The sequence below is a fragment of the Lynx canadensis genome, chromosome B3 (assembly GCF_007474595.2).
Source record: "Lynx canadensis isolate LIC74 chromosome B3, mLynCan4.pri.v2, whole genome shotgun sequence".
NCBI classification, from domain to species: domain Eukaryota; kingdom Metazoa; phylum Chordata; class Mammalia; order Carnivora; family Felidae; genus Lynx; species Lynx canadensis.
In genome coordinates this window covers 37,826,750-37,848,896 of record NC_044308.2, presented here as the reverse complement: position 1 = coordinate 37,848,896, position 22,147 = coordinate 37,826,750, and the positions used below count along the sequence as shown (strand labels likewise).

Below are 22,147 nucleotides of genomic sequence, written 5' to 3'. Positions count from 1 at the left end.
ACCAAAACTCGAGATGAAATATTTTACTTCTATAAAACTGATCTTGGGGCACCTGTGTGGCTCAGTCAGTTGGGCGTCTGACTTTGGCTTGGATCATGATCTCACAGCTCATGAGTTTGAGCCCCGCGTCGGGTTCTGTGCTGTCAGCAAAGAGCCTGGAGCCTGCTTCCAATTCTGTCTCCCTCTCTCTCTGCCCCTCCCCCACTCATGCTCGCTCTCTCTCTCTCTCTCTCTCTCTCTCTCCTTCAAAAATAAATAAACATTAAAAAAAACTTTTTAAAACTGATCTTCCACTTGACTCTTGTATCTCAGGGTAGATGGGGTGAGCTCAGTGTCAATGGGGTTTTTCTCATCGCTTTCTGTAGTGTTTCACCTCCCATAGCATACTTGCTGAGACAGCCAGGTGCTACAAGACAGAAACACACAGTCAGCAATTCCTAAAGGACTAAGTTATGGGTTGAACTGTATTCCTCACCAAATTCACATGCTGAAGTTCTAACTCCTAACACCTCTGCATGTGACCCTATTTGCAGTATTAATTAGTTAAGATGACGTCACACTGAAGTAGGGTGTGCCGTTAACACAATATGACTATCGTCCTTACACAAAAAAGAAATCTGCACACAGACAGGCACACAGGGAGACGGTCACAAGCCCAAAAACCGCGAGACGGGAGAAGCGAAAAGATCCTTCCCTAGCATGGCCCCGCTGACTCCTTGGTTTCACACACCTGGCATCTAAAGCTGTGAGACCATAAACACCTGTCGTCCTAAGCTTCCGGCTTGCCGTACTTTGTTACCGCAGCCTGAGCACACTAATACAGACAATAAGAGGGTAATGTGCACCAAGCAGCCTACCCCCTTCACACTGCATTTCGGGTCCAGCTTCCCGCCCCACGGCCACTTGCGCCACATCGGTCCAGGCCCCACCTCCTCACTCTGGCTCTGCCGTCACCGGCTTCAACCGCCACACTCCCCTGCACACCGCCATCGCATTACCCTTTGAAAGATGCCAACTTCTCTGTGTCACTCTGGTTACAATACCTCTAGTGACTCACCAATTCCTATAGGAAAAAGTCCAGATTCTCCAGATTCTCCTGACTAGCAGTCAGGTCTCTCTCTCCTAAGCTAGCTCCAACTGCTAAGTGACCCTGGAACATACAACCATTACTCTTGATGCCATGCTTCCTCCCTTTTTGTCACTCTCCCCTTCAATAACCCAAATCTGGACCATCCCAAGAACACCACTGCCAAGACCTGCGTTCACCGTGAAGATCTATATACTCATGCCCACCGCAAAGACCGCATCTGTGACCTCCATGTGTTTACTGCTTGTATGAGTCATTCTGCACTCATCAAAGACTGCCTCGCCTGATTACCCAGCATGTTAAAAGTGCACACTTTGATCCCACAGCCGGACTACGAGCTCCTTAGGGATAGGGTTCATGTTTTCTAATTTTGGGGGTATTTCTCAAAGCCAAAGACAATGCTAGGCATATTTTAAGCAAGCTCTAGGTTCTTAAATCCTCACTGAATTAACTATTAAACATATATCATAAAAAAAAGGTGGGGCGCCTGGGTGGCTCAGTCGGCTGAGCGTCCAACTTCAGCTCAGGTCATGATCTCCCAGTTTGTGAGTTCGAGCCCCGCGTCAGGCTCTGTGCCGACAGCACAGAGCCTCGAGCCTGCTTTGGATTCTGTGTCTCCCCTTCTCTCTGCCCCTCCCTTGCTCATGCTCTGTTTCTCAATAATAAACAAACGTTCAAAAAAAGTTAAAAATAAACATATTATAAATTCTTAGTAATGTTACTTTTGGCTCTTCCTTCAACTGGGGACTTAAAATTGAACAAATCTACAAATTTCATGTAATCCTCATGGTCCCACATATATCCAAATAATTTAAAACCTACAAGGAACAAGAGGAAAATAACTCCTTAGGACTTTTAATACCAAGTTACTTACCATTCTTCATCACTACATTGGACCAGACGTTTGCATTCAAGGCTTGAATGATTCGCTTTACTCCTGTAGATTCTGGGAAGTCATCTAATCAGGAAGGGGAAATAGATACATTTATACAAACATTTATACACACATAAATACGTGTGTATGTATGTATATATATATGTGTGTGTACGTATATACGTGTGTGTGGGTGTGTGTGGGTGTATCCCCCAAGGAAGTGTAACTGTGGATTAATTATATTATCTTGCTTATTTAGTTGGTATTTCACACTGTAAGTTACGTAATAAAGAAAAAATAAATGCAGAGCTCAGAGCTCCTAATAGGAATATCCGTGAAACTAAATCAATGAAATAAATGCACAATAGAAAAGGTTTATATGATAAAGTCATCTCTATCACCTCACAATGGAACCCACTCATATCCTCCTAAAAATGTTAGTTCCTGTTAATTACACAATCCTGGCATACCACTAGAAATACCAATTTTGGTTATTTATAGAGAATGAGTTTCCTGAAGGCAGGAAAGGTCCTCTTGGTAATGCCATAAAATCCTGTAAATGCCCTATCTTCTTCTGGGAACCACAGAATACAATCACTGTTTATAACAGGTTTTGGAGAACAATTTCCTTATCAGAGAGACACAGTTTAAGGGTGAGAAGTAAAATTACTGTAAGTGTAGGAGACAGACAAGGGTCATTAAAAATCAAAACCAACAACTCAGTTTTGCCGGTTTAGTATTCATACTATCTTGCTTCTGGAATTTAACTGATACTATTCAAAATAACAGGGCAATAATCCCGGTTAGCACACTAAGATGACATTCTTGGCTTGCAGATATGTGTACAATGGAAATTGAACATGAAAGACTGTATAGAAAATAATGGCAGAAAAAGTTTTCATGTGGTTGGAAGACAAAGTCTCCTAAGAGCTTACAGGGCACCATCCATGTAGAACCTGTGTCCAGTGGCCTGACCTGGCACAGAATTAGAAGTCAGAAGATCTGAATTTGAACTCAGGCTCTGTAACTTGTTAGCTATTTGATCAAGGGCAAATCACATATGCCATTCTCAAAGAAAAGTGGGGCTGACACCACTGTGCATAGCCGCCCCCCCCCCCCGCCCCCCGACAAAGGCTGGCGGGAACCATCAGCTAATGTGGCGCCTGAAGGACACCAGGCACTCAGTAACTACTGATGGATGGATGAATCATTTGAAAGATACCAACCTACCAACCCAACAAATACGGTGAGGCTTAAACTGAAAACACAAAGATGAATTTTATTGCCGTCGTGTCTAAATGAGGAAATAAAAAGGCAGGTTTATCTTCACTATGAATAATTCTGTTCTTAAAAGAAGAATACCTCAGATGACAGAACCAGAAGCCATAAAAAGGGTCTGACATAAAGAGCTAGAACCAGGAAGATGAAAGTTAATCCAAACAAGCATGAATTCTCATACCTGGGGTTAGAACACACGCATACAAAGCATACAGTTTGTTTTTAAAACTTCTAGGGAGGACTTAATCACTTCACCTAAAGATGATAAGTTAAAAGCTTATTTTAATATTAAGCTAAATTAATGCAAGAGCACTGTTCAGACAAGGAGCAAGGAGGTGTGTGGTGGTATAAGGGAGGAGAAATTACAAAATAAAAACAGATTTAAATAAATGACTCAAATGTTGACTCTCAGGGGCAACACTAAGATGAGAAAATTCTAGTGCCAGAAATAAGCAATTATGTACATGTTCATATACACAAAACAAGGCACAAGTTTTAGGGGACTTGGAAAGATGTGAGAAGAGAAACTGTACTTGTTCATTTTTAGTTATTATTAAAAATGTACAGGGACAAAAATCAGCCTTTTTATTTCATTTTTGTCCTCTTCTTCTCTGGCACGGTTTTATTTCCAAAGGTAACATTTTGGAAAAATTCTAAATAAGCCAGAATATAAAAAGATATTTCTTAATTCCTTTCAAAAAAATTAGGTAGGTTTCATGTAATGATTACTTCTATCCTATCTATGTGCTTTAATCCATATTGGTTGTGCCTTAAAATATCTTTTGTAACAACTGGCATCTTCTCGATGCTATACCCCAACTGGTCCCCTAACTACAAGCCCAGCACCTTTTCCATTTCTTCCCCATGGAACAAGTGAGAGGTCAGAGTCCATGATGCCAACACAGTCTTCACATTTCTAAACGGAAATGATCTCTCCCATCTCTGAAATACCACAGCACCAATATATATTTTTTTAAATATTTATGATATTCCACTTGGTAATTCAATTGTTCATATACGTTTATCTCTTGTACTAGATTATGAGGTTTTGGTGGGCCAAAACCTGTCTTATCTTGGTAGGTCCCACAGCAGGGAGCACAAGTATATTTGGAAGCAGAGAAGGTAAGAAGAGGAATGAAGGGGGGGGAAGAGAGATGTGGGAAGAAACAAAAGGTCCAGAGTATAGTGGAAGGCAGGTAAGTGAAAAGCTGCCCCGGGGGGAAAGGAGTGGGGATTCTGGGTCTATTTGTAGTTTCAAATGTCCAAAAGACATAAAAATAGGGCTGACATGCCCTTCCTAAGGTCCCTGGAAATTCAGCCTTAGGATATTAAGAATTCAAAATAAGGAACATTAACTATTTATGAATATAGGTCAAACCCTCTTTTTTTTTTTTTTGGCAGTGGAGAAAGTATAAGAGATTGGGGAAATGACTGAGATTTAAGGTAGAAATCCTCTATCTTCATCCGTAAGAAAAACACACAGTATTTCAAAAGTCCTAACATGCATGGTGAAGACAAATAAATGGATTATCTGATTACCAGTAAGACCACATCAATGGGTTTTGCACAAATCTTTTCAAACAGCTGAGGAAAAAATATTTTTTTAATTTCACTTCGATTCTTCTTCCCCAAATTAAAATGCTCCCTCATCTCCGAATCCAAACGCCATGTTTCTCCTGACACATAAATACTTACCATCCTCCTCCGGCAGCTCTTCCGGACTAAGCTCTACCAATTCAAAGCCATGTTTGATACACCATTCTTGAGCTTTTTGTCGGTTTACACCTAACATGCAAAAGAATCTTCATAAGTAAAAAAATTTTTCAAACAGAATATTGCTGCAATACTCTCCACAAATCTCAGTGCTGCCCTTAATGTCAAGGTTATTCTAAAGGCACCCAAAATAAAGTAATATAAAGAAGATGATTTCTCAGGGTGCCTGGGTAGCTTAGTCGGTTAAGTATCTGACTTCGGCTAAGGTCATGATCTCATGGTTGGTGGGTTCAAAGCTTGACAACTTGGAGCCTGGGGCCTGCTTCAGATTCTGTGTCTCCCTCTCTCTCTGCCCTTCCCCCACTCGCACTCTGTGTGTCTCTCTGTCTCTCTCTTTCAAAAATAAACATTTAAAACAAAAAAGATGGTATCTCAAACCCCAAGTGTCCGTTCACAAAAAATAAAATGTAAGTATTACAAGATTCCAAAGAGAAATAGCTGAAAATAGTTCTATACAGTAATAAAATCACAGGAGATATACTAAGTTAAGAGAACAAAAGTACTCCGCTTCCCAAGGCACAGCAACTGTATGTACCAACCGTAGTAGCCCCGTTGGCACGCCTTACCATTTTCACACACTCTGTCACAGACCAAGATCATGACCTCAGGTAGCCATGCTTCTGCCAGTGGAAGCCAGGAGGAAACACTATCAAGACCAGACTTCTGGAGGGAGGAAAAACAAACAAACCAACCAACCCAGAAAAAGAGACAGTAAGAGACCTCATGGAAAAGGCGGGGGGTGGGGGGGGGGGGAAGCACAAAATAATTTCCTCCTCAAGGTCCCTGGGAAACCAAAGCTTACTTGCGTGCTGTCAAAGTAAACCACCAACGCTTGGACGGACTCCGCCACCTCGGCAGTGACGAGACATTTGTTTGGCACCACGCACAGATTGATGTCTGCCGAATAGTATTTGTTATCAATGGTCCAGGGGTAAAACCTCACGGCATCATCGGCAGTCACTTCCACGAGAAGATCTTCTGCTCCAAGGATATCTGAACAAAAGGACACAACGTTAGCATGGAAAGTGCACAAACTGATACACACTGGTCAAGTTTCACGGTCAAGTATCAGACTAACGGGGTACTCTGGCTGCTTCTCTTTCGGTAAAGATTTCAAAAAGCCCCCCCATTTATCAGGGTATTTCCTTCTCTATCATTTGATTGTGAAAGTAATGGTGGCATAATCGAACTCATCGGCTCTTTTAAGAACACACAAACGATTGTGATTAGGTCAGACAGAGGCAACAAAAGAGCTATTTAGCCAAACACCCAGAAAAAAGCAAGCAGTAAAGAAAGAACAGCTTACGTTTATTTTATTGCCTACATACTTCACGTGAGAGGCAAGATTACAAGAATCTTCAGGAATCTGGAACTATTGTGTACTTACCGCAAGCTGAAAGGAAGGCAGCAGTAAGGCTAAACCATTAATAAAATAAAAGCTACACATATTCCTTGGGCCAAATGCTTACACATTAATTCAACTAAAGATAGAAAAGAATGGATTCTGATAAATGACCCCAATTCCATTTATATTCAGCCTTGTTCAGATTCTTCGAAAGCCAACTCAAATTTTTGTTCGATAAAGACACTTTTGGCATCATTTAAAGACATAACAGCCAAGCAAATTTATTTAGGATGTAACTAAATCTTTCAGAAACCCATGTGCAGTGCGGCTATAACTAATGAAATTCTTACAGTAAAAGCCAAATCAACGATGAACAAATATAGATGAGGACATGGAACCACTGAGCAGTTTGCTTCCGTAATGCCGTAACGTATTCAAAAGTGGAAAACATTAGAAACTGTCCTACCCTAACCTCCCATCTCTCACATCCATACCCACAACCTATGTTTTATGTGGAAAGTAAGTTTAAAGAGGTAAAATAACATGCCACTAAAATTGGGTTCTTATAAGAAGGTATGGCGGGTATCTGGGTGGCTCAGTCGGTTAAGTGCCTGACTCTTGATTTGAGCTCAGGTCATGATCTCACAGTTCATGAGATCAAGTCCCAGCAGGGCTCCACACTGACAGCACAGAGCCTGCTTGGGATTCGCTTTCTCTCTCTGCCCCTCCCCCCACTCTCCCTCTTGCCCTCCCTCTCTCTCTCTCTCTCTCTCTCTCTCTCTCAAAATAAACTTTAAAAAAGAGTGACTTTAGGGGTGCCTGGGTGGCTCAGTCGGCTGGGCATCCAACTTCGACTCAGGTCATGATCTCATGGTTCGTGAGTTCGAGCCCCACGTCGGGCTCTGTGCTGACAGCTCAGAGCCTGGAGCCAGCTTCAGATTCTGTGTCTCCCTCTCTCTCTGCCCCTCCTCCACTCATGCTCTGTCTCTCTTTCAAAAATAAACATTTTTAAAAAGTGACTTTATTTAAAAAAAAAAAAGAGAATATATGGCAAAATGGCCACAAACTCCTTTTCAATGCAAAGTAAGATGAATATTATTTTATAAAATATTCCTCAAACTGACAGTTAGCAGGACATAGAAAACTAGAAGCTAAATTTTCAGTTCCAGAGCTAAGATTATGTATTTGAAACACTGCCATAGTTTTTGCTCAAACAAAAAGATCTGGGGAAATTACGTAGTCCAAAAGACTGCTAGGATTAATGTATAGTAACTTACAAAGCGTGTACGTGCATATATGCATGCTTTTCACTGGTAAACTATCTTCGTGTGGTTATTAGGAGGAAACGGTCTGAAAATAAAACCCCTCCTTTTTTAAAAAAAAATTAAAATAACTAAATTTAAAATAAATTTAAGACTACATTTGACATATGGCACACACTGTGAAACTAACTTTCTAAAATTTTTCACTGCAACCAGAATTGTTACTTGTAAATTACCATAGGTCTATGCCAATATTTGAAAATCTGAATTTGTCTTGTCTGTTCAAGAAATCGACAGTTCTTGCTGCTTAATTTCTACATAAAGTAATCTTTCATTAATTATCAAGCAATTCCTTAGCAGCCAGCTGCAATGTCCTCCATGGAGCATTATGACAAGTTCAGGTAGGAAATGAGCAGGAAGAACAGATAAAGTGTAAAAATCAAAGATTCTGTTTTCATGTAAGTGTCTCACAGAAAAAGAAAAAAAAAAACCCCACCAAACCTCCTAGATCAAAGTCTATGTTGCATTCAAAGCTAATCTTCCTAACTCCAAGCAGGTGGTCCAGCAATATGCCGATAAAAGCACATATGGAAGAAGGCAAACCAAACCAAGGGGAGTAGCAAAAATTGTATAAACTGATTTTTTAAGGGTAGGAGGAGCTACCATATGGAATCTGTTTTCTTCATTCATGGGCATTTTTTTTTTTTTAAATAACGAACAAATTAACTTTTTTTTTTTTTTAAGTAGGGAATACAGAGAGTAAAATACTGTTTCCACGTGTTATGGGGCAAAGGACAAAGAGTGGGACCAGAACTCCTGCTGTCACCACAAGCGGTTCTTGAGATTTCCTACACCACTTGTCTTGTTAAAAATTGGAATAAAATTTCAGCTATGCGTTTTTGAAATCGCAGTCTTCAACTAACCTGGAAAAATAAAACCAATTAAGGGGTCACCTCCTTACTGACTGCAGTTTAGGACATTGGGATCCATTAAGCGTGGTTCGTTTTATTAATCAATGCATAGAGCACAAGACAACAGACCCATGTGCTTCTCAGAGCTCTTACAATTTTAGTTTTGTCTCCTCTCTGATTTCCAAGTGATTAAGATATTTACCGAACACACAGAAAGAAGCAATTTCTCTTTTCTCTACACCTGGATGAGAACAGAACCAATAGGCTGGGAAAATGAATTTCACCTGTCAGTGTTTTCCTAGCTGGGTGTGTGTGTTTCCTTATTGCGCTCCCTGGAATAACTTGATGGCTCAATCCACTTATCAGATTGTTTCATTTGTAACATTTTATGTCCAATCAGATACTTTCGGAGAGGCTGAATATGGACTTTATCATCACACCTGTGCCATCTCACAACTAGACAAAAGTGAACGGCCTCATTCTTTTTGTCATCAATTTCATAATGTACACTTTAATTTTAAAAATGTAAATGTCTACACTAAATATGGCTTTTCTCACTTACTTGTCTTTTCTATTTGGTTTCAAACGTCTAACAAGTTTATTCTTTTCCACGTTAAAACAAGAATTGCTCAAACGCTTATGCACATGACTAAGTTTCTGGAGATGAGCCAGTACCGTTTACTCATTTCACAGATGGGAAAACTGAGGACCAAAAAAAAAAGGGAGGGGGAGGGGGAGGGGGAGGGGGAGGGGGAGGGGAGGAGGAGGAGGAGGAGGAGAAAGAGAAGCCACTTGCCTAAGGGAGAAGAGCCTAAAAGGAAACTCAGGTCACCAGCACTTTTCCCTACTACACTGTGATGCAATACTGGTGATATTCAGGATCCGAGCTAGATCACACTCCCAAACTAACCTATGGGCTTACAGTATCTCCCACTTTTTCATGAAAACCAAAAATAATAGCCAGAACAAAGGCATCAGAATATACGAGCCTGAAGCACAATTAACCCATCCGAAAACTGTCTATGGGTTTTGGGTATTTATATGTTATAAGTGAGTTACAGTGATTGTGTTTTGGTTTTTGTTGCTGTTTGGTTTTTTGCCAGACTTCCTAGAGAAACCCGCAATGTGTTTTGTTTTTTTTTTTTTTTCCTTCTTTGCCCTTCACTAAAATGAATTTTGATGTAGTCAAAACAATACACAAATGAAGTCAAGAGCAGTTCTCCCTCCGCCTGGTGGATGCTGGCCTGTCTCCTTCCCGCTGTTGGCAGCCACCTGGTGGAGCTGCAGTACATCATTGTTTAAGAGACAAATACGAGATGATGAATTGCCAGTCTGTTGCCACAAACTTGGTCTCACAGCTTAAAATAGTAACCTGTAGTGTTTTCGGATGAGAAGTTAAACGTCAACCCAGTTCCAGGAGCAAGTATGAACCTTTCCCCCGGCTTTAAGTGCAAGTATAAATCTCTTGCCCTGTTTGAGAAACGGGTACACATAGCCACCAGTTCTCCTGCCACTCCGATTTACTTCTTGCTTCTTTCGTGAACTTCTTTCCCCTACAGTCCCACATGGCAAGTCAGGGACAAGATTCAAGAGAACGGAAGAAAGGCGTATGCCAAGGAAGCACGTCAGCTCCGCAACCCAATGACTGCTTTGTCCTCACACCCGCTCTGTACTTCCGTCTGTCCTAATGTCGCTTCCCTCAGAGAGTGTAAATTTGGTAAGCAGTCAAATCAGAGGAGGCATGCACACAGCTATCCCATTCAGAATCGGTAAGAGGTGATACTCTAGCATGAATTAGGAAGCACACTGGAGTTCCAAGATGAATTCTACCAACACCAAAAGTACACATTTGCAATCCCTCCCTCCCTCTCTCTCTCACCCCCACACATACTAACCCTTACCTTACCCCCTCATCTATCCACTCCAGCCAAAAAAGACAAAACAAGTCCATTCTAACTTAAATGCATTGATACTGCTTTAGATTAACCCTATCTTCTTCAGTAGAATTCAGGACACTTTTGACACCAGTAGAATTAATGTCCCCTTAATGAATCGTGACATTCTTTGTGAAGAGAAGCTGTCCAGTGGTTAAGTCATATTTTCTATGCCCAGAGGGAAATGATAGCTGCCACTCCAAATCAAGATGATCCTTCCAGAAATCAGCCCTCTTCTGAGAATGCAGCTGGTTTTCTACTTTCCCCGAGAACTGAAGCTGCCTTTTCCGCAAGGTATCATAACCTCCCACCCCTGGTATCCACTCCTCCGGGGACCCACGGTTCCTCTCCCTCCCCTCTGCACTGACAGTACTAACCAGAATAGAAAAGGCCATAAAACAGAAAACATGAATAGACACTTCTCTAAAGAAGACATCCAGATGGCCAACAGGCACATGAAAAGATGCTCAACGTCGCTCCTCATCAGGGAAATACAAATCAAAACCACACTCAGATATCACCTCACGCCAGTCAGAGAGGCCAAAATGAACAAATCAGGAGACTACAGATGCTGGAGAGGATGTGGAGAAACAGGAACCCTCTTGCACTGTTGGTGGGAATGCAAATTGGTGCAGCCACTCTGGAAAACAGTGTGGAGCTTCCTCAAAAAATTAAAAATAGACCTACCCTATGACCCAGCAATAGCACTGCTAGGAATTTACCCAAGGATACAGGAGTACTGATGCATGAGGGCACTTGTACCCCAATGTTTATAGCAGCACTCTCAACAATAGCCAAATTGTGAGAAAAGCCTAAATGTCCATCAACTGATGAATGGATAAAGAAATTGTGGTTTATATACACAATGGAATACTACGTGGCAATGAGAAAGAATGAAATATGGCCTTTTGTAGCAACGTGGATGGAACTGGAGAGTGTGATGCTAAGTGAAATAAGCCATACAGAGAAAGACAGATACCATATGTTTTCACTCTTATGTGGATCCTGAGAAACTTAACAGGAACCCATGGGGGAGGGGAAGGGGAAAAAAAAAATGAGGTTAGAGTGGGAGAGAGCCAAAGCATAAGAGACTCTTAAAAACTGAGAACAAACTGAGGGTTGATGGGGGGTGGGAGGGAGGGGAGGGTGGGTGATGGGTATTGAGGAGGGCACCTTTTGGGATGAGCACTGGGTGTTGTATGGAAACCAATTTGACAATAAATTTCATATATTGAAAAAAAAAAAGAAAAGGCCATAAAATAGAGACAGCACAGACCTGGGGTCAGACAGACCTACATTTGAATGCTGATCCTCTGTGAGAACAAAAAATTGACCTCTCTGTGTCTCATTTCCTCACCGGCAAAGGGACAAACACACTACTCAAATGGCTTCTTGCAGATTAAATGCAACGATGCGTGAGAAGGTGCAGGCAGGCAATGGGCACTGAGTTGCCCCCAGTAAGTGTTCATTTCCCTCCTCCCGGGCTCAGGTGTCTGCCCACGTGCTGCACTCTGGACAAGAGGCTGGGCCAGAGATGCACGGGCAGAGGCGGTAAGAAAAAGTGCAACGGGGAAACGACCGCGTCCTTGAGCTGCTCTGGCCCCTCCCTTCCCAAAATATGCCTTCTCAAATGTTTCTTTTCCATTGTTAAGGCACAGACTGAGACAGAAGAGAAAGCAATTAGGAAAATTATAGGAGGCAGCAGAGTCTGACGTCAGTTGAAGGGGAAAGTAGCCATTATGAAAGAAAAGAATCGGGTAAAATGTGCTTTAGGAAAAACTATGAAGGCCAGACTTCTCATTAGCCAGCAAGGAAAGGCAAAGAGAGACCTTTAAAAATCATCAAGGCTCCATATTGTTGCAACTAGTTACAATCGCATAGTGCGATTTCCTGAAAGGTGCTAGAAAGGGGCCTGCTGTCACACACTTTGTAGCAGTTATGAACAGATTATTCCCCAAGTACAAGGGGCCATCTCCACCGGTGTGATACTTAACGCTTAAAACTGTGCAGGCCTAGGGGCCAGGCCTTTGTAAGGACCAGCGTGGGGAAATCCTCGTCTGTGATTCTCTGAGCCATCACCCTGCCGCCTCCCCGTGTGAGCGCAGGCAGTGCTTGGTTCAGTCTAAGGGACAGATGGCCGGTTGGGGCAGTACTAGGTTGCCGAGGGAAGAATAACTGGGTTAGGGCAACGTACCGCTGCTTGAACAAGAGGACAGCAATTCTGGTTTGCTTACAACACTTCATTACCCTTTCCTCACACACTCCTCTCTGGTCACCCTCGAAATTCACATTTCCACATGCTCTGGGGCGACTTTTTAGATCACCGTGGAAAAGTTTGAAAGTTGAAGCAGAGGAAATCCAACTCAGTCCTCCTCCTCCTCCTCCTCCTCCTCCTCATCCTCCTCCTCCTCCTCCTCCTCCTCCTCCCCTAGTTTACTTTCTCCCAGTAGCCATCTGGAATTGGTCACCAGAGCTTCATCTTAAAATAACTGTTGGGGGGGGGGGGATGTGCAGGGAGAAAACACGGTCTGTGCCTGCCCCCAGAAGACCTCATGATGCAGTAAGACACATCTGCACAAAAGAACAGGAAGAAGCTGGCAGCAAGGGGAGACAGAACATGGAAAAGTGTTTTATGAAGGCCAAGGAGGAACCCCCAGCTTGTATGTTCTACGGGCTGAACGCAAAGACCACTTTATCAATCCCAGCGGCACAGCCCGTGAACCATTCCCACCCATATGGGGGGAGAGGGACTTCTTTGAATTCCATTACTATTACTTATTTATTCAAAACCACAGTTCTAGATCTACATTTAAGCCAGGGTTCTCTATAGGGAGGTGATTTTGGCCCTCCTGGGGACACGCCAACACCTGGAGACATTTTTGGTTGTACCAGGTTGGGATGCTGGCATCCCAGCACTAGATGCTACTGGCATCTAGTGGGCATTGGCCAGGAATATTGTGAAACATCCTACAGTGCATACGAGAGCACGTGTACAACAAAGGATTACCCGGCTGAAAATGTCAACAGTGTGAAGGCTCGGGAACCCTGATCTAAAAGGAACTTGTGGAATGGACCTGGCTGTGTTTATGAAACAAAATGCAAGTTCTGGAATGCAAAGTTGGTTTTATTCTTTCTCCCAGAACGGAAACTCGCCATTACAGCCAGGCATCACATAAAATATATCTCTGATAAGATCGATCTCAAACATCTTAGTTATTTCAACCATAAGAATTTTTTGGTCATTAACCTTAGATGTTTTGAAAATTATTTATGAATGGTGGTTTTCTGGGAAAAAAAGAAGACATAAGCCTAGACAGGCCAATTAGGAGAGTACTTGTCACATTCAAGTAATAATTTTTCATTAACAAATTAGCATCAAGTCAGTGTCACAAAAAGATGTCAATGTCTGCTCAGGATGACGACAGTATCTGCAGCAGATGCTGACTTATCTGAAAGAAGGTAAACATGTCTGAGATGAATTTTCCCAAACACAGTAAGTTTAATGAAGAACATCTACTCTGTATCCCCTGCATTCAAATATGAAAATAAGCTTGGTCCATTGGAGAGCATCATGAAGCTAACACATCCAATGTCCCAGCACTTAAAAGGTCCTTCAGGAAGGGTAAGACCATGATTGGGCAACACCTGGTCAAAGGACCACAGAAAAAGAACACTATAGCACTGTGGACTTCATCAAAATTAAAAATTGTTGCATTTCAAAAGATACCATCAAGAAAACCCAAAGACAAGCCACAAAACAGGAGAAAATACATGTGAATGATATGTGTGACCATTTCCAGAATATTTAAAGGACTCTTACAACTCAATAATAAGGTGAAAAAAAAACAACTTAAAAATGGGAAGAAGAGAGGCACCTGGGTGGCTCAGTCGGTTAAGCGTCCAACTTTGGCTCAGGTCATGATCTCACGGTTTGTGGTTTTGAGCCCCGCGTCAGGCTCTGGGCTGACAGCTCAGAGTCTGGAGCCTGCTTCAGATTCTCTGTCTCCCTCTCTCTCTGCCCTTCCCCTGCTTGTGCTCTGTCTTTGTCTCTCAAAAATAAATAAATGTAAAAGAAAAAAAATTGGAAGAAGAACTGAATGGACCTTTCACCAAAGAAGACATAGGAATGGACTATATGCACCTGGAAAGAATCTCAGCATCATTAGCCATTAGGGAAAGGCAAATCAAAACCACAGTGAAATACCACCTCACACCCACTAGGATGGCTATAATGGAAAATACAGGCAATAACAAGCGTTGCTGAAGAGGAGGAGAAACTGGAATCCACATACATTGCGGATGGGAACACAAAATGGTGCCATCACTCTGGAAAACAGTTTGGCAGTTTCTTCAAATAGCACAGTAGCTTCTTTGAATGTGCATAAGTGCATTACTCATAGTAACCCCAAAGTGGAAACAACCCAAATGTCCATCAACTGATGAATGGTTAAAGTGTGGTATGCCCATACAATGGAATATGAAGTACATGCTATAGTATAGATGCATCTCGAAAACATTAGGCTGAGTAAAAGAAGGCCAATACAAGAGAGTATATACTATAGGATTCCTTTGAAATAAAATGTCCGCATAAGGCAAATCTATAAAGACAAAGTACCTTAGGGTTGCCTAGAGCTGGGGGCGAGAATGGGGAGTGATTGCAAATAGTCACAAGCTTTCCTTCTAGGGGATAGAAATGTTTTCCACCAAAAGTAAGTGGATCTTATATTTAAACTATATCCAAATGAAGCTGCTAAAAAACCAAAAAAATCATGGAAGCTGGAAGATAATGTCCTCATTTTACAGGTGAGGTAAGTGACTGAGGCACATGATGTTTTAGAGACTTAGAACGATGATGGCACAGGTAGAGAGACTGAATATTTGTAGGAGGAAAGTTAACTTGCTTCAAGCCAAAACAGCCAGGAAAAGGTAGACCTCAGTGCTCAATTCGTAAAAAGTTTTCCCCCACGAAACCCATGAATGACCCCAGGAGAATGCAGACAGAATGGTAATTTTCTTGGTTTATTACCGGTTGATCACATGTTCCTGCTGTGAGCATACAGATTTTGATCCAAGGACAGTAACATGTTTCCCCATCTCTGTGTAGAACCAGCCTTCAGGTCAGTGTGGAAAATGAAACCCTGAAGAGGGTATTTGCTACTGAGCCTACAACATCACACAGGCTCTTTAAGAGTTTGACAACTGTCCTCTTTGTCTTAACCTACGTCAATCCTGCTTTTTGGATAAGTAATTATTAGAGATGTGTCTGTGGTATCTGTGTGCGTTGGCTCCAACACAAATACAATGTCACGTCCAGATTATTCTCGCCAGACACACTCAAAACAATTTTTATACCTTAACCTTTTGAAAAATGGGTCTATATCAGATTTCATTATTACGAAGTGTCACTATTTGTTGAGGAATTATAGAGGGCAAGCTTAAACCAAATGACCACTACGTAGTTTCTAGATGTTTTTACTTTTGTGCACAAAAACAAGCAGTTGTATGGCCCAGAAATAAGGGTCTGAGTCTAGATACTCTTAGAATTGTCCAGGATGATACAATGCTGTCTGCGTCATAAATGGTTCTGTGCAACATGGGTTAATGCACAATATTTTTCCACTGGTGCTTCTCCTCATACTCTCCACCCTCTTTCCAGGAATGTCATTTATTGGGAAGGCAAACACCTTACAATCATTTCATCATCAACAATAACCTTATACAAAAAGTCAAATTCCCGACTCCACTAGGAAACGAACTGAACACCAATAAAAATGTCTTCATTTAGGGGCACCCGGGTGGCGCAGTCGGTTAAGCGTCCGACTTCAGCCAGGTCACGATCTCGCGGTCCGTGAGTTCGAGGCCCGCGTCAGGCTCTGGGCTGATGGCTCGGAGCCTGGAGCCTGTTTCCGATTCTGTGTCTCCCTCTCTCTCTGCCCCTCCCCCGTTCATGCTCTGTCTCTCTCTGTCCCAAAAATAAATAAACGTTGAAAAAAAAAATGTCTTCATTTAATCATTTAACCTGTCACAGTTCATCTACTAATGCTCTAAACTACCACGAAAGAAAAGTGTACACTTAATTTGAACCATAAAAGTTCTCATCTTTGTAGAAAAATCTTTCACTGTAATTTTTCCTATCCCTACCTCCACCTTGAATACACACAGTTCTGGCTGCCAAGAAATTCATCATGTTTCATGTATACAGAAGAATTAGAACTGAATCTTGGCTCTCCAACATGCAAGGCTGAACAACCTTAGAAGATCACAACTTCTTTGAGCTTGCATTTCCCTCTCTCTCTCTCTCTCACTCACACAAACACACACACACACACACACACACGCACGCGCTCATACTAGAAGATAACATGGGCATGTTTTGTAAGTTCCTTTGGGTCTGGACAAAATATGAACTTGTATTTAATCTTTCTTCCTCCTTAGGTTGATGACTTAACATCCCTCTTTTAATAATAAAAATCCTAAGCCCTCTATTAATGTTAATTGAAAATTTAAAAATATATTAAGAATCATAGCTAAAAACACTCCTCTACCCCCATTACCAGTAGAAATCGCTGCTTAGGCTGACCACCTACTGAATCACTCTGATGACAACCTTAGCCTGTTGGTGGAAGATCTTGTTAGTCCAATCTTTCTTCCTTTGAAGAAAATAAAGCCTTGGAAATACACAAAGGCAGAGCTGTCCTACCACAAAAAAACAAGCGACATTGCTTAAGCAAAAATTATTATTTATTCCCAGAGTGAAAAAAAAAAAAAGGTTCCACTCAGAATAACAAAGCAGCTATAGAAAAAAAATGCAAATTAAAAGACCCAAGCTCTTATCCTCTTCTGTTGCTGGACAATATTAGCTAAGCTGTATAATAAGCCCCTACCTTTGAAATAACATCTCCTTAGTAAACTACTTTAGGATCCTTTTGTAACTATTGGGGTCTAAGAGACCTAGACACAAACTCCCAGTCTTGAAGGAGAATGAATGTTTCCCAAAGAAGCAATGTCATAAATGATGGCTGGCTTTGCCTGTGTAATTCCCCAAAGCCTAGTTTACCCATCATATAGTTGAGCTAACTGGTTCTTCAGCTTTAGAAACCTTTAGAAACTTGGGGCTGGAGCATTGTTTCCATGGGTAAGTTTGGAATCTGAATTCCAAACACAAAAAGTTCAAAAGTGGAGTGTCTACTGCAACCTTAAAAATGCAACATGGATGGACCTAGAAGGAAGGCATCATGCTAAGAGAAATAAGTCCGAGAAAGACAAATACCTTACGATTTCACTTCTACGAGGAATCTAAAAAATAAAACAGACAACAAAAACTCATATATATGAGAACAATTTGGTGGTTGCCAGAGGGGAGGGTGTTGAGGGCATAGGCGAAATAGGGGAAGGAGATGAAGAAGTACACACTTCTGGCTATAAAAGTAAATCACGGGGATAGAAAGTACAGCAGAGGGAACATAGTCAGTGATACGGTAATCATTTTTTATGGTGACAGATGGTAACTACACTATCGTGGTGAGAATTTCGTAATGTTTATAACTGCCAAATCACTATGTCATACACCTGAAACTAACACATGTCAACTATACTTCAATTTAAAAAAAAACAAAAACAAAAACAAAAAAACCTCAATCCTGGGGAAATTAGGATAGCTGACTGCCCTAAAGGGAGACCCAAATCTTCTCAGCTGGGCATAAGTCTTCCCATCTATGAGGAAAAAAATGTATTTTGTTTAAAAGCTACCATTTCACCTCTCCCTGGCCCAGGGAGGTTTCTCTAGGAAGGAGGGCCCTCCTTACCTGCAAATCCCTGGAAGACAGCAAAACATAACAATGACTGTGCTCATTTTCCATTTCCCCGGGGAGCTGTGGAAACCAGGTGACCAGGACCTGGGGCCGAGCCTTAGTTAAATCCTGGAAGAATGTACAAAGGTCCTGTGTGGAATTGCTAAATTCAAATTAGTGAGAAGTTTTAGCTCTGTTTCAAGCATTGTTCTCCTACAAAAGCAAATGACCACGGGCTAAATCCTATTATCCCTTCAGCCTTTCAAAGAGAACCCCCATAGCTCAGCGGCTGCCTCTCTGGTGCCTTTGCTGTTTTGAGTTCCCCTATCTTGAGTTAATTGCGAGCAGGCCTGCTTAAGAGGCTGCTCCTAAAGCCAGACTGCCTCTGTTCAAAACCTGGCTCAGCTATTTGGCCTGGAGCAAATTACTTAATTTCTCCGTGTTGCAATTTCTTTGCAAAATGAGAATAATGATGGGAACAATAGCACAAAAATGTTGTAATAGTTAAGCAGATTAGTACGCGGTGAGTGCTCAGAATACAGGTTGTCAAACTTTTTCAATAAAGGATTGGATAGTAAATATTTTAGGCTGGGGGCCATACTGTCTGTGGTGCAACTATTCAACTCTGGAAAGTATTTATAGACAAAATGTAAACAAACGGTCACGGCTGTGGGCCAATAAAACTTTATACAAAAACAGGACCAGGGACCAAAGACTGGAACCAGCCCAGATGTGCTTCCATAGCTAAACAGTTAAACTGTGGCACATCCTTACCATGGAATGCTGTTCAGCAATAAAAAGGTATGGATTATTGACACATACACTCCAGATGACTCTCTAGGGAATTCTGTTGAGCAGAAAAAAAAATCTCCAAAAGTAATCTACTATAGAGCTCCAATTGTATTTTTGAAATGACAACATTTTAGAAATGGAAGACGGGTTAGTGGTTTTCGGGGGTTAGGGATGAAGACTGGGGGCATAACCTGGGAGAGAGGTGGGTGCGGTTATAAAAGGGCAACACACTGGATCCCTGCGGTGTTGAAACTATTCAGTATCTTGATTGCAGTAGATACACAAACCACAGGTGATAAAGTTGTACAGAATACATACACAAGCACAAACGCATAAAAGTCAAACTGGGGAAATCTGAGTAAGATTGGTGGATAGTATTAATGTCAATAAACTAAATATGATATTATAGCACAAAATACATGGGGCAGTTTTCCAAAACACGCACACACACACACAAATTAAGAATGCAGAAGTAAGAAGCACCATATAATCTAACAGAAAAATAAGTAACATGGTAACACAGGATTTTACATCTAGAGGAATGGTAGAGATGATCTCAAACAATTTCCTATTTTTAATGTTAATCCTACATAGGAGTGACTAATAAATAATATGCCTCTATTTTGAGTTCACTCAACTGAGCAAATAAAAATTCAGACACCGTTCAAACTATCGGGCACACATAATGTTTGGGTTTTTCTGTTTTGTTCTGTTTTTTATTTTTTTGAGAGAGAGTGCAAGTGCGGGAGGGGTAGAGAGAGGGGGACAGAGGATCCAACGTGGGCTCTGCCCTGACAGGCTGACAGCAACCAGCCCTTTGTGGGGCTCATATGACCTGACACTCAACTGACTGAGCCACTCTGGTGCCCCCATAATGCTCTTTTTAAATATAGGTCCTCCAGACAAAGATATTTTTCTCCTCACTCAGAATTAAGACTTCAACCCTCCTAAATGGAAATCCAAAGATATTTTAAAACTTTCTTTTAGGAGTTAATCTTCTCTATCGTTTCTTATACCAATGCCACCACCTTAAATAGTTCTGATTGCTAAGGAATTCCAACACATTTCATTCACATGTTCCATGCATAAAAGTCCGGAATGTGATCGTATGCTCCCACACTTAGTACTTGAGCGCTTTGGGCAAGCCAGCCAGTATTTTTTCTAAGCCACAATTTCTGCATTTATAAAATGGGGATAACCTGAATTCATGACTTCACAGATACAAGAACCAAATTAAAAGGTGTGAAAACACATTGGAGAAGAGTTCTGAGGGGCACCTGGGTGGCTCAGTCGGTTGAGGGTCCGACTTCAGCTCAGGTCATGATCTCACAGTTTGTGAGTTCAAGCCCCGCGTCAGGCTCTGTGCTGGCAGCTCGGAGCCTGGAGCCTGCTTCGGATTTTGTGTCTCCCTCTCTCTCTGCCCCTCCCCTGCTCATGCTCTGTCTCTCTCTCTCCTTCAAAAATAAATAAACATTAAAAAAAAATTTTTTTTAAAGAGAAGAGTTCAAATGATTATGATTGTAAGATCTCCAAATTCCCACATTTCACTAAAAGTAAGAATTCTGTTCTGAGTGTTCAGATGTAGAACCTGAATGGCTTACAGTTGCTGAGTTGACATTACACACTTCAAAAAAAAAAAAAAAAAAAAAAAAATCAAACAAGTCTCCGGAGACTTTTCTACCTAAAGCTCCTTCTAGGAGTGGAAAAAAATATTAAGGTTCGTCAAAAAATTAAAAATAGAATTACCATAAAATCCAGTAATTCCACCACTGGATATTTACCCAAAGAAAACAAAAACACTAATCCAAAAGGACATATGTACCCCTATGTTTATTGTAACATTAACAATAGCCAAACCACGGAAGCAGCCTAAGTGCCCTTCAACTGATGAATGGGTAAAGAAGATGTGTGAATATATATACAATGGAATGAAAACAAAGAATGAAAATAAAAAGAATGAAAAAAAAGAATGAAATAAAAAAAGAATGAAATCTTGCCATTTGCGACAATATGGATGAATCTAGAGGGTATAATGCTAAGTAAAATAAGTCAGAGAAAGAAAGTCCATATGATTTCACTCACAGGTGGAATTTAAGAAAACAAGAACTAAGGAAAAAAAAGGCAAACCAAAAAACAGACTCCTATATCAAGAACAGATGCTTCCAGAGGGGAGGCAGATGGGGGGGGGGGGGGTGGGTGAAACAGGTGAAGGGGATTAAGAGCACACTTACCATGATGAGCACAGTGTGATGTACAGAAGTGCTGAATCACTATATTGTACACCTGGAACTAATATAACACTGTATGTTAACTGTCCTGGAGTTAAAATAAAAACTAAAGTTCCTTCTAAGAAAGTAGAGTAAAATGTTAAAACTTCGGTCTCTACATTTTAATATTTTCACAAGTGGAACACACACTTTCACTGCATCCCTCTTGAGAGCAGGAATAGTACGTTAATTGTCATTTTAGCTACAGTAACTGGTACAAAAGAGATGAGCTGTGCTTTGTATCAGGCTATGCTTTTCCAGAATGAAAGTAAAATCTTCATATAAATATATATGAGGTGGAAAGAGGTCTGGCCCTGGAGTACAGACACGGGCTCTCACAGCACATACAGCCTTGCCTTCAAGCATCCTGAGACTTCATTTCCCTTTAAAGGTCTACAGTGTGGGGTGTCTGGGTGGCTCAGTTGGTTGAATGTCCAACTTCAGCTCAGGTCATGATCCCGCTGCTTGGGTGTTTGGGGGTTCGAGCCCCCATGTGGGGCTCTGTGCTGACAGCTCAGAGCCTGGAGCCTGCTTTGGGTTCTGTGTCTCCCTCCCTCTCTGCTCCTCCCCTGGTGGTGCTCAGTCTCTCTCTCTCTCTCTCTCTCTCTCTCTCTCTCTCTCAAAAATAAACAAACATTAAAAAAGAATGTTTTTTAAAGTCTACAATGTAAGTCTGTAATGCCCTTTTATCTGATATCAGACACCCACCCAGAATACTGAAAATAAGGCCTTTGAGTGACAAAATGAAAAAAAGTTTTCCACAAAATCCATGCATGCACTTTATCCATAGCAGAGGCCTACTGATTTTTATTTCATGTGTATTTATAACAAACT

General features: G+C 41.4%; 1 protein-coding gene across 1 annotated transcript in view; it reads right to left on the bottom strand.

The window, feature by feature from the left end:
• AAGAB (alpha and gamma adaptin binding protein) overlaps positions 1–22,147 on the bottom strand; it is a 55,181-nt gene that overhangs the window by 28,324 nt on the left and 4,710 nt on the right. Inside the window, exons 2-5 of the mRNA XM_030317864.1 lie at positions 5,815–6,005; positions 5,579–5,675; positions 4,935–5,024; positions 1,962–2,045 (exon numbers count right to left, since the gene is read on the bottom strand). Of these exons, the coding sequence (XP_030173724.1) occupies positions 1,962–2,045; positions 4,935–5,024; positions 5,579–5,675; positions 5,815–6,005 (462 nt within the window). The remainder of the gene's footprint in view (positions 1–1,961; positions 2,046–4,934; positions 5,025–5,578; positions 5,676–5,814; positions 6,006–22,147) is intronic.